Genomic DNA, 13,251 nt, shown 5'->3' with positions numbered 1-13,251 from the left:
TTACAATACTGTGAAAAATATAAAATTCTAATGAATAAATTTTTAAAATGTATAAAACCTCCACACTGAAAATTACAAAACATTGCTTAGAGAAATTAAAGATCAAAGAAATGGAGAGATACACCATGTTCATGGGTTGGAAGACTCAATGTTGTGAAGATATCAGTTCTAATAAATAAGTCTGTATAAGCAATTCAATCCAAATAAAAATCCAAGCAGGCTTTTTTTTTTGGTAGAAATGGCAAGCTGATTAACTTTTACATGGATTTACAAAGGACTCAGAATGGGCAAACCAACTTTCTGGAAGAACAAAGTTGAAGGACTCAAATGGCATGATTACAAGATATAAAACGACATAATTAACGAGGTGTGATGATGGCATAAAGGTAGCCAAGTTAATTAGAAAAGAATAGAGAGTACAGAAAAAGACACATATGCAGATTTTTAAAACAGGTGCTCCCATAGCCTGAATGTGCATGTTCCTATAAATTTCACCTGTTAGATCCTAACCCCCAATGTGACGGTATTTAGGTGGGCCCTTTTCGGTGTGATTAGGTCACGAGGGCAGAGCCCTCATGAATGGCATGAGTGTCCTTATAAAACAGAGCTCGCTTGCCCCTTCCACCAGGTGAGGGCACAGAGAAGAGACAACTGTCTATAACCAGGAAGGGGCCTATCAGACACTGAATCCACTGATGCTTTGATCTTAGACTTCCCTGCCTCCAGAACCACAAGAAATAAATTTCTGTTGTTTAGAAGTCACCCAGTCTATGGTATTCTGTTAAATTAGCCCAAACAGACCAAAGCAGGTGCCAAGGCAATTCAGTAGAGAAATGATATTTTCAACTAATGGCTCTGGAACAACTGGATAGCTATACATATTAATAAAAAATAAGCTCTGATTACCTCACACTATATGCTAAAATTACATTTAAATGGATCATAGACCTAATTGTTAAATTAGGTTAAAACTATTAAACTTCTGGGGAAAAAAAATAAGAGAAAAAAAATTTTTTTTTAAAACTCTCACCCAAAGACATTTTTGCATTTATCTTCAGATAGAGCAGGAGGGAGAGAAGGAGGAAGAGAGAGAGAGAGAGAGAAACATCGATGTGAGAGAGACACATCAACTCCCACACAACCCCAACTGAGGCCAGGGAAAAACTGCAACCGAAGTATGTGCCCTTAGTAAGAACCAAGCCCGGGACTCTCCGGTCTGCTGGCTGATGCTCTAACCGCTGAGCAAAACCGGCCAGGGCACAAAAGAAAATCTTTTTGACCTTAGGTTTGACAAAGATCTTTTAAATACAACTTAATAAGCACCAACTATAGAAGAAAAAAGCAATAATTTAATTTGGACTTTATTAAAACAAGCAAGCTCTGGAAGGTGGAGAGAAGACAGTAGACTGCTAAGCAATCTTGGTACCTGAGAATGACATGACAGTGAGTTCTCTTTTTAGTTAATATATCCTGGACTAAGTGCTGGGGAAGCCAGTAACCTAGAAACACCAATGGCAGCAGAAAACCTAAGCTGCAGCAAATGCCTGATCTCTTTCACGAAAGGACCAGGAAAGGGGCAACTTAGCAAGACAGAAAACTTTAAAAAAAAAATGTTTTTTTTTTTTTTTTTTCCTTTATTGACTTTAGAGCGAGGAAGGGAGAGGGAGAATGAGATGGAAACATCGATGAGAGAGAACATCGATTGGCCGCTTCCCGCATGTCCCCCACTGGGGGTCAGGCCCACAATCTGGGCATGTGTCCTGACTGGGAATTGAACCAGTGACCTCTTGATGCGTGGGTCGATGCTCAACCACTGAGCCACACCGGCCGGACAGCAAGACAGAAAACTTATAGGCAATATTGCTTTACTCCTGCCAAATACCATGGAACAAAATGGGGCCCCACCCCCATTAGCAAAGGTTAGGTGGGGAACCTAGACTTCCATGATAGTCATGTTGTGAAGGGGCAACCCTCTTCCATTGCTGGGCTGGTGTCAGAGGAGACCAAGAGGAGCCAGGACTGCCCATCCAGTGATAATGAGACCTTCCCTCCCTCACAGTGTTCATAAAATTCACAAGGAAGCACCTGACAGGCATTCCTACCACTCTGTATTAGGGTTCTCCAGAGAAACTAGAGGGGGCAGGAAGACAGAGATTTATTTATTATAAGATAGTGGCTCACAAGAGTATGGAGTCCGAGAAATCCCATAATCAGCTATCTACACATTGAAGACCCAGGAAGGCTTTGGTGTAGTTTGAAGGTCTGACAGCTGGAGAACTGATGGTGTGGACTCTGGGCTTCAGTCTGTGCCTGAAGGCCCAAGAACCAGGAGCACTCAGGGCAGGAGAAGATTGATGTGTCAGCTCAAGTATTCAGGTAGAGATCCAGTTTAGCCATCTTCCACATGTCTGTTCTATTCAGCCCCTCAACAAATTGAATGATACCCAAGTTGATACATAAAATTAATCATCACACTCTCCATGCCAGAATGGTGGACTTTCACTCCCATGTATTGAAATGATAATGTGGTTTATTTCCTTCATTGTATTAGCACATTGATCAATTGTCATATGTTGAACCATCCTTGCATTCCAAGATTAAATCCCACTTGGTCATGGTGTATAATCCCTTTTGTATGTTCTAGATTCTGATTACTAGTATTTGTTGAGGATTTTTGTATCAGTACTTATAAGGATATTGGTCTTTAGTTTTCTTGTAATGTCTTTATGTGGCTTTGGTATTGGGTATGTTCACCTTATACAATGAGAAGTGCTCTTTAATTTTTTGGAATAACTGAGACAGATTGGTGTTAATTCATCTTTAAATATTTGGTAGAACTACCAGTGAAGCCATATGATCCACAGTTTTCTCTTTTGGCAGTTTTTAATATATTTTTTTAATTACTAAGTCAATCTCTTTACTTGTTATAAATCTATTCAGGTTTTCCATTTCTTCATTATCCAGTTATGATAGATTGTGTGTTTCCAGGAAAAATTTTTTTTCCAGTTAGGTTATCCAAGTTGTTGTTGCATAACTGTTCATGGTATTCTCTTACAGTTCTTTTTATTTGTGTAAAACAGTAGTAATGACCCCACTTCCATTTCTGATTTTAGTAATTTGAGTCTTCTTTCCTTTTCTTTTTAATTTTATTTATTGATTTTAGAGAGAGGGAGATAGATAGATAGATAGATAGATAGATAGATAGATGATAGATAGAGATAAACAGATGGAGAGAAATAGATTTATTCTTCCTGATGCATCATTGGTTGCTGCATGCATGCATCTAACCAACTGAGCTACCCAGCCATGGCTCTCCTTTTTTCTTAGTGAGTTTGGCAAAAGATTTGTTAATTTTGTTGACATTTTAAAAGAGTAAACTTTTATTTTAATTGATTTTTCTCAATTTTTAAATCTCGATTTTTCTTTGCTCTGATGTTTAATATTTCCTTCCTTTTACTTTGGTTTTGGTTTGCTCCTCATTTGTTGTTGTTCATTAAGGCAGAGAGTTAAGTTATAGATTTGAGATATTTCTTTTTTTTTAATCCTCACCCAAGGATATGTTTTTATTGATTTTAGAGAGAAAGGCAGGTGGAGAGAGAGAGAGATAGATATATATATAGAGACATTGGTGTGAGAGAGAAGCACTGATTGACCCCCCTCTACATGTTCAACTGAAGATCAATGATGCTCCAACCAACTGAACCACCCAGCCAAGGTTTTAAATTTTTTTTATCCTACATATGAATAGAATCATGTGGTTCTTGTTCTTTCTGTCTGACTTATTTTGGTTAGGTTGGTACCCTCAAGATCTATCCATGTCGTCACAACTGGCAATATTTTATCTTTGTTATGGCTGAGTAGTACATTCCATTGTACATCTTCATTCAATCATTAGTTGAAGGACTCAGGTTGTGTCCATGTCTTGGCTATTGTGAATAATGCTGCAGAGAACATAGGGGTACATGTATCTTTATAAATAAGTGTTTTTAATTTTTTTGGGTAGATCCCCAGAAGAAAGATTGCTGGGTCATAGGGTAGCTCTATACTTCATTTTCTGAGGAAACTACATACCGTTTTCCATAGAGGCTGCCACAACTTACATTCCCAGCAGCACTGTAAAAGGGTTCCCTTTTCTCCACATCCTCTCCAACATTTGTTATTTCTTGTCTTATTAGTCATTGTTCTAAGAGGTGTGAGGTGGATATCTCAATGCAATTTTTTTTGTGGTTGTCTTTATTGTGATATAGTTTACATAGTATAAATATCACTTTTTAAGCTTTGGTTGATGTATCTCAGTGGTTAGAGCATTGGACTGTAGACCAAAGGGCACAGGCCTGAATTGCAGGTCAGATCCCCAGCCCACTGGGGCTATGTGAGAGGCAAGCAGTCCATGTGTCTCTCTCTCCCTCCTTCCCTTAAAAAATTTACTTTTTAAAAGTGATTTTAGTCTGGCTGGTATGGCTCAGTGGTTGAATGTTGACCCTGCACCAAGCTGTCACCAGTTTGATTCCTGGTCAGGACACATGCCCAGGTTGTGGGCTTGATTCCCCAGTGGGGGGCATGCAGGAGGTCGATGTTCTCTCTCATCGATGTTTCTCTCTCTCCCCCCCTCTCCCTCTCTCTCTAAAATCAATAAAGGAAAAAAAAGTGATTTTAGTTGTTTTTAGTATATTTACAGTGTGTAACCATCAATTTTGATTTGCATTTCCCTTATAGCTAGTGAAGTTGAGCATCTTTTCATATATCTGTTAGCCAACTGTATATCTTCTTGGGAAGAGTGTCTGCTCAGGTTCTCTGCCCATTTTTTAATTGGATTGTTTGGTATTGTTGTTGATGATTTGTATGAATTCTTCATATGTTTTGGATATTAATCCCTCATTGGAGGTATTGTTTGCAAATATTTCTTCCCATTTGGTTGCCTTTTTGTTTTGCTTATTTTTTTTTTTTTTATGTTTTATTTTTTGGTGTGCAGAAGCTTTTTTGTTAGATGTAGTCCATTTCATTTATTTTTAGTTTTGCTTCCCTTGCCTTTTGGTGAGCAAAGGTCCATAACGTCAGTACCTGTGTTTCTTTATTGTTTCAGTCTTATATTCCAGTCGTTAATTTTTGTATGTAGTGTCAGATAGTCTAGTTTCATTCTGTTTCACGTGGCTTTCCAATTTTATCAACACTATTTATTGAAGAGGCTTTCCTTTCTTCATTGTACGTTTTTGGCTTCTTTGTTGAAAATTAGTCACCCATATATGTGTGGCTTTATTTCTGGGCTCTCAATTCTGTTCCATTGGTATGTGTGTCTTTTTCTGTCAATACCGTACTCTTTTGATTACTGTAGCTTTGTAGTATCTTCATTTTTAACATAGATATTTGCAGGAATAAAATTATCTTAGTGTTGACTTTGCTGCAGTTTTGGTGTGTTTTTATTTTTATTTTTGTAAAAGAATTTTCTACTTCCCCTTGTAATTTATTCTTTAATCTGTCAGTTTAAGAGTGTGCTGTTTATTTTCCACATATTTTTGGTCTGTCCAGTTTTTCTTCTAATTTTGGTGTCTAGTTTCATTCCATCATGATCAGAAAAGATATTTTGTATGATTTAATTTTTAAAAATTTATTAAGACCTGTTTGTGGCCCTGGCCGGTTTGGCTCAGCGGTTAGAGCATCGGCCTGCGGTCCAGAGAGATCCGGGTTCGGTTTCTGCTAAGGGCATGTATTTCAGTTGCAGTTTGTCCCCGGCCCTGGTTGATCGTGTGAGTGGCAGCCACTCGATGTGTCCCTTTCACGTTGATGTTTCTCTCTCTCTCTCTCTCTTCTTCTCTCTCCCTCCCACTCTATCTGAACAAAAAAATGGAAAAATGTCCTCCGGTGAGGATAAAAAAAAAAAAGACTTGCTTTGTGGTCTAACATATGGTCTATTCTGCGGAATGTTCCATGTGCACTTGAGAAGAATATGTACTCTGCTGTTGTCGAGTGTTATGAATAAGTCTGTTAGGTATAATTGATTTGTAGTATTGTTCAAGTTCTCTATTTCCCTACTGATCTTCTGTTTGGTTTTCCTCTCTATGATGAAAAGCAGAGATTAAAGAATCCAGGTATACTGTATAGTAGAAATGTGTCTTTCTCCCTTTGAGTCTGTGAACGTTTGCTTCATATATTTTGGGGGCTCTTTTTTGTGCATATATATTTATAATTGTTATGTCTTGTTAAATTGACTTTAAAAAAAATACAATGTTCTTGCCCTGGCCGGTTTGGCTCAGCGGTTAGAGCGTCGGCCTGCGGTCCTGAGAGACCCGGGTTCGGTTCCTGCTAGGGGCGCGTACCTCGGTTGCAGTTTGTCCCTGGCCCTGGTCGGTTGTGCGGGTGGCAGCCACTCGATGTGTCCCTTTCACATCGATGTTTCTCTCTCTCTCTCTGTTCCTCCCCCCCCCCCCCACTGTACCTGAACAAAAAATGGAAAAATGTCCTTGGGTGAGGATAAAAAAAAAAATACAATGTTCTTCTTTATCCTTTGTAATAGTTTTTGACCTAAAGTCTGTTTTGTTATATTAACATGGGTTTCTTTTGGTTAATATTTGCATGGAATATCTTTTCTCATTCTTTTACTTTCAACCATTTTCTATGTTTAGATTTAAAGTAAGTCTCTTTAGAGACTAAACTGTATATGTTTGGATCATTTTTAAAAATCCATTTTGCCAATCTCTGCCTTTTGATTGGATAGTTTAATGCATTTACATTTAAAATAATTACTGATAAGAAGGAATTTACTGTCATTTTGCTGGGTTTTTATTTTTTACAATTATTTCTCCTTTATTGGTTTTAGAGAGAGAGGAAGGGAGAGATAGAAACATCCCTGAGAGAGAACATCCATTGGCTGTCTCCTGCATGCCCCCCACTGGGGATTTGGCTCACAACCTGGGCATGTGCCCTGACCAAGAATCATACCAGCGACCTCTTGGTGCACGGGTTGATACTCAACCACTGAACCACACCAGCTGGGTCATTTTGCTGGGTTTTTAAATGTCCTTCCAGCACCTGGCCAGTGTGGCTCAGTGGATTGAGTGATGTCCCATGGACTGAAAGGTCCCGGTTAGATTCCTGGTCAGTGCACATGCCCCGGTTGTGCTCAGTCCCTAGTAGGCGGTGTGTAGGAGACAGCTCAATGTTTGTCTCTCTCTCTCTCCCCAAAATCCACACAAACATATTAAAAAATAAATAAATGTCCTTCCAGCTGCCACCAGAACCAAAGTCCCTCTCTCCCCCTCCCCCCACCCCCACACGGAACCAAAGAACCTGGACTTAATGGGAACGACACCATAACCCTTTCAGAAGCAGAGGGTCTGTTGTCCAGGAAGCTCCTGTGTTGATGGCCCTTACCGCAAATGGTCAAGCTCTTCCGATGAGAACTTGCCTGGTCAGCGCTTCCATATGTCGGTTCCCCATCCCGTTTGTTTTTCAGTCCCCACATCCCCATCGCCTTGAAGTAGAGGGAGCAGAGCAGACAGGAAACAACCTGCTCTAGACTAACTACCACACTGGGGAAGGGGTGGGGCAATAGCAAGTGAAAAATGCCACAAACTTTCCTGCCACTTTAAGATGGCCTTTTCTCGCTCGAGTGTTTGCTTCACTGCTGACACTTGGACAGATGTTCAAAGCCTCTACAAACTTAGTTCAGATAGCTTCCGATTGTTTTCTTGGAGAAATGAGAGCTTGGAGCTTCCTAGTCTGCCATTTTGCAGAATAAAAATGTAAACTCTATAGAGGGTTTTAAAAGGGAAACTGGCACTGTCATCAGTGTTGGTGACTTTGCTGGGGGAGCAATGTGTGTGTGTAGTATGTATATTTGTGAGTGTGTGTTATTTGTATACATAGGTACAGACGTTCCGTATTTTTGTATTTGGAGGTGCGTGTATGTATAGAGATATGTGTATGTGAAAAGACTTAAAATACTGATATCATCTGACCTAGAGATTCAACTCCTAGGAACGTGACTGAAGGAGATGATCATGATATGTAGGGGAAGTTTTGGCTACAGGGTAGTTATTGTCCCCTCGGTTCACAGTAGTGCAGAATAGCAGCGGTGTGTGTCCAGCACCAGGACTGGTTAACCACACGACGGTGGTCCGCGCACTGAAATGCCACATACCCATCAAAACTCCTGTTGAGGGAGAATATTCAATGTCAGTGAACTGATGTTATTTACCACTTAGAAACATCTTAAATCCAACAACATTTCTTTTAAAAGATTATCCAACTCCCTCCCCCCAGTGGTTGCCCACTCCCCAGAACTTCTCCTCTGGGATTTGGACGCCCCCCCCCCCCCCCCGCTCCCGCGCCCCCGCCCCGCGCCCCCCGTGCTCTGGGTGCCCCCGCCCCGCGCCCCCCCTGCCCCCCCCCGCCGGCTCCCGGGCCCCTGCCCCCCGCCCCTCCCAGAGCCCCGCCGCCTGGAGCGCCCGGCGGGCAGCCGGTGGCCGGCGCGAGGCCCCTCCCCGAGTCGCGCTGCGCGGAGGAAGCGGAGGCGGCGGCAGAGCGGAGACCTCGCCGCGCTCATGGCGTCGCCCGGGTGAGTGCGGCGCTGGGCCCGGCGGCGGGGCCGCGGCGGGGCGGGGGCGGGGGGCGAGGCGGGGTGCGGCCTCCCCTCCGCCGCCCTCCCCCGCCGGGCCCGCGGCCCCTCCGGCCGACCTTGGGCTTGGGCGGCCGCGGCCGGGGCCGGGCGGGGGGAGGGGAGCGCGCCCCGGGGCCGTCGTGTCCGTTGGTCCGCCCGCCGGCCGCGGGGAAGCGGCCCGGACGCCCCAGCGGCGGGAGCGAGGGCGGGGAGACCCGCGCGCCGGCCTCCGGGTCCCGGTGCGGCCGCGGGCCTGCGGGGCGGCTGCCCCGCTCCGCCCTCCGCTCCCGCTGCGGTCTCGGTGTTAAAATGTTCTTTTTTCTAGGACATGGTGACACACAGAGTTCACAGTTTTTTAAAAAGCCGACTTTCAAAATGAAACCTCAGCTCCCGGTGATTACTTTCTGTTTGGGTGATTCAGCCCCGAAAGCCGGGATGACAGTCCAACTCCTGACTTCGGCGAGGGGATCGGACTCAAGGTCACGGCCGCCGTGGGCAGGGTTCGCCGCCTGCCTGCTGCCCACCTCCGGCGGCCCTAGACCTCGTGGGTGGGACGGGATTCAAGCTGTGGTCTTGCCACCTCATCGGGGCCCTGGCAGGTGCGGGTGGAGATGGCGAGGCCGGGTCCCGTGGTGAGCCGCGCGGAGTCCGGCTGTCACGGCCTTTTCCGTCCACCCGCTCGCTCTAGGCTTGGGGCGCAGTGGTCGGAGTACCCAGTACTTTGAGCTCATAAACAGAATAAACAAGGGCCCTCAGAAGGCCCGGCTGATTCACCCAGCGGGTCAAGGTCCCGCTGCATCCAGCGGAAGGGCGAGGCAGCAGGTAGCTGAGCCTGCGTGGTGGAGCCGGAGCCTTGCGAAGTGGCGTCCAAGCCCACGTGTAGATGTGGGTCGAAGGGCCCTGCTGGGCTGGCGCGCCTTCGGTGGGGCTGTAGGCCCTCAGCTGCGCCCCTGGGCAAGGTGGCATTCGTGTAGACTTGATCCAGGAGTCTGAAATTGGTACGAACCTGTACTTTTCTGAGGCGTATCCACTGCAAAGCGGAGGTCACGGAACTTTTAGTACACTTTAGGCCATTTTATAGAGAAAACTGAACTTATGCTATGTACAGATTTGGGGACAGCCCACACCCCCAGCGCGTCTGTTCTGCAGGCTTTGCTGGGGGTCAGAGTCTAGTGGGGACACCTGGCCTGATGAGATTCTCTGGCCCGTTTTGGTCAGATGACCAGCAGACACTTGGCCTACTGGAGTCCGCCCAGGAAACTAAGGCCCAGCTAATCAGTTTAAGTTAAAATTGGATATAAAACGACCCCATTAAGGAATGGTTGGTTTATAGTCGATTATTGAAGCACAAAAAGAAATGGCAGGTTCTGTATTTTGGCTTCTCTCCAGCACGTTCTGCCTGAAGCTGAAGTAAGGATGTGTTCTCGCTGTTTGTTGGAGTAAGAGGCGGATCAGCAGAGCGCTTGTCCCTTCGGTTATGTTTTTACAAAAGATGGCTGAAAATGAAATAACTTAGAAGTGGCTTTTTCCTTTAAAGAAGGGTTCCAGTCTGAGATTGTGCCTTCCGAGATGCTCCTGCCTGTTTGCAAGGCCTTTCTTGTTGGAGTTCAGGTGTAGTGGTTCTGTTGTAGATTCTCTACATTGTAGCTTTTTATAAGATTGCTAGTTCCTTATTTTTAAAAAGAAGTCATATATACATCTGGTACATGTTTCAAAAGGTATAGAAGGGAATTAAATGACCCTGTTCTTTGCTGAGACTGTGTCCCCAGGGGGAGGCACAGTGGGGTCCTGTGTCCTTGCTTTGTTCTCATGGGTTTATAGATGTTTGCACATTGAGGAAACGAGTCTTTCCGCCCATCTGTCATTTGCCTTTTGACTTTACTCTGAGGTTTTTTTCAAGTTTTTAATATTTTCTTTTAGTCCCTATTTTGCTTCATGTTCTAATTTGAATCTTTGATCCATTTGGTATTCATTTTGGTGACAGGAGTATTCGGGAGTACCTTTATTTTCCCAGGCTGTCGTAATTGAATAATTACCAGGCACTCGGCTGTGTTGGGCCTGTTCTGGGCTCTGTGCACTGACCAGCACTCGCTGTGTGCTGGTTCCCTCTCGGCAGGTGCTGTCCTCCATCAGTTTATTTTTTTGAATTTTCTGATAATTATCATAGAAATCTTTCTCCACAGAATCAGCTCATCTGGTTTTTGACCCTAAATTCACTGGTAGGCTAGTTTAGGGAGAATGGACTTTAAAAATTATATGAAGCCTTCTTTTCCTCAAACAGCTGGCCTTCTCACTTGTTCAAGTCTTGTATTCTTTAGTATTTAGAGAGTCTTTTCATACGGACGTTGCACATTGATGACACATATATCTAAATTTCTAAATGGGAGTTTCCCATCATATTTTTAAAGTTCTGTTTGTATCCAGGAAGGTACCTGGGTGTCCCCAGGCCACTGTTCTTACAGTTTGCAGTCGTTTTCCAGTTGATCTCTGGTTTTCCAGGTAGGTCCCTCAGCGCTGTAATTATTTTCTGTTATCATGGGTACATCAGCATGATCCTGCCTTTGTTGTGGGTGACGTGTCTGTCTTTAGGGATGGAGGTCTGTTCCATGCAGGGTGGAGGGCTGACTTCCCTGGGCCCAGCAAGCCCCTTCCAACCCTGTGTCTGCGCAGCACCTTTGTGGGGTCCATCGTGTCCCAGGCTGGCACCCTGCTCCAGCCTGTTCGTGATTCCCTCCAGCCCTGTTCACCCAGTCCCTTCCTACCTGATGCCCTGGCTGGTTTGGCTCAGAGGTTGGAGCGTCAGCCTGCGGTCCAGAGAGATCTGGGTTCGGTTCCCGCTAAGGGCACGTACCTCGGTTGCAATTTGTCCCTGGCCGGGTCGTGCAGGAGGCAGCCACTCGATGTGTCTCTTTCACATCGATGTTTCTCTCTCTCTCTCCCTACCACTCTATCTGAAAAAAAAAAAACAAAAAAAAAACCTGCTTGAGACAGCGGCAGCCTGTTGAGCCTGAACACTGGGAGGTTTCCTGACTGTCTTTTGCACATGCTCTGGCCAGTCTGTTGAAATCCTTCACAGAGACTCTCGAAAGCCTGACTCTGAGTCGTCCTCTCAGGGACTGCCACCCAGTCTGATCTTCCTCTCTCATCTGTTGTCAATATAAGACAGGTGTGTCGCCTTTATTCCGAGTATCCTCCAGAACCAAAGCCAGTCTTTTATGATGGCCTGGGAGCTCCAGCTCATCTGACCTCCCTACTGTCTCCCTCCTGCTTACTCTGTACTGGCCTACATGGGGCCTTCCTTGCCACCTGGCCTGTGCCTCTGCCTGGCCACTCTCCCTGAAGAGCTGCATGACTGATGTCGCCACCTCCTGCCTGTACTGCGTGTGCCCTGCTTCAGGAGGTCCAGCCTGAGCACCCTGGAGCTACAGCCGTCTGTCCATCCCATTCACCAGACCTAACACCTTCCAGTGTGTCCTCTACCTAACTTTTTTTTTTTTTATCCTCACCCGAGGACATTTTTCCATTTTTTGTTCAGATAGAGTGGGAGGGAGAGAGAGGAAGAGAGAGAGAGAGAAACATCGATGTGAAGGGACACATCGAGTGGCTGCCACCCGCACGACCAGCCAGGGCCGGGGACAAACTGCAACCGAGGTACGTGCCCTTAGCGGGAACCAAACCTGGGTCTCTCCGGACCGCAGGCCGACGCTCTAACCGCTGAGCCAAACCGGCCAGGGCCTCTGCCTAACTTTTAATGCTTGTTTATTGTTAGTCTTCCCCACCTCATTGGATGTAAGCTAAGAGTAGGGATGTTTGTGTCTTTCACCAATGCTTCCCAGACCTAAGGCTCATGCAGCAGATGAGTGTATGGATAAACCTTAGAGAACACTGCCTTCTGTAAAATTGCTTCATTTCTGTAAGTCTCTCTGCATCCTCTATTAACCTGATGTGGTATGCAGGGCTGGGACGGTGCCTGGTTTTATTGCTCACATTTGTGCGTTCTGTAGAGTTTGTGTAATGAGTGATTATAATCTCTTTCCAACCCAGTTCTAGTGTAAGTTCCTGGAGAATTAAGGCTGCACTTTTGAGCGTTTCCTGGTGTCTGGTGAACCTGCAGAGCATGAACTCGGGACGAAGACGGTGCTCAGCACGTGGTTCTCTCCTCGAGACACCGTTACGTTGGGGTGTTGCAATGTTGTGGCCCAGGGCCCTGCTGGAGGGCACTGTCAGCAGCCAGGACTGTTGTCTGATGGGAGGGTGCCCTTTCTCAGGCCGCCCCCTTGACGAGAGGACGCAGGGGCCCTTGGTCGTGCCCTCTGCACACGGTGGCATGCTTGGGCGACTGAGTGTGTGGCCACGCAGTGCCGGTCTGTCCTGTGCTCTGAGCTCTGGCATCTGCTTTTCCCCACATGCCAGTCGGTGGAACTTTTTCACGTGCGTTTTTTCAGTCCCACTTCTGCATGATGACATTTATTTTATTTTTTGTTAATCCTCACCTGAGGATATTTTTTCTATTGATTTTTAGAGAGGATTGAGGGGTGGGGGCAGGGGGAGAAATCAATGTAAGAGACTCACATCAATTGGTTGCCTCCCAGACCTGCCCCAACCAGGGCTGGGGATTGAACCTGCAACTCAGCAACGTGCCCTTGACTGGGAAT

General features: G+C 45.4%; 1 protein-coding gene across 4 annotated transcripts in view; it reads left to right on the top strand.

Moving 5' to 3' along the window:
• LOC118620114 (up-regulator of cell proliferation-like) overlaps nt 1-13,251 on the top strand; it is a 35,863-nt gene that overhangs the window by 6,008 nt on the left and 16,604 nt on the right. For 2 of the 4 annotated variants that reach the window (XR_004957370.1, XM_036247153.1), the window contains exon 1: nt 8,510-8,554. The exons of 1 other annotated variant lie outside the window; for it this stretch is intronic. Coding sequence is in view for 1 of the 3 variants with exons in the window: in XM_036247153.1 (XP_036103046.1) it covers nt 8,541-8,554 (14 nt within the window). In the remaining 2 variants the exon portion in view is untranslated. Of the gene's footprint in view, nt 1-8,509; nt 8,555-13,251 lie in introns of those variants that run through there. One more of the 4 variants, XM_036247154.1, reaches the window with a different exon arrangement.

Source organism: Molossus molossus, unplaced genomic scaffold (assembly GCF_014108415.1).
Source record: "Molossus molossus isolate mMolMol1 unplaced genomic scaffold, mMolMol1.p scaffold_m16_p_7, whole genome shotgun sequence".
In the NCBI taxonomy this organism is placed as follows: domain Eukaryota; kingdom Metazoa; phylum Chordata; class Mammalia; order Chiroptera; family Molossidae; genus Molossus; species Molossus molossus.
This window is presented reverse-complemented; position numbering and strand designations above follow the sequence as displayed.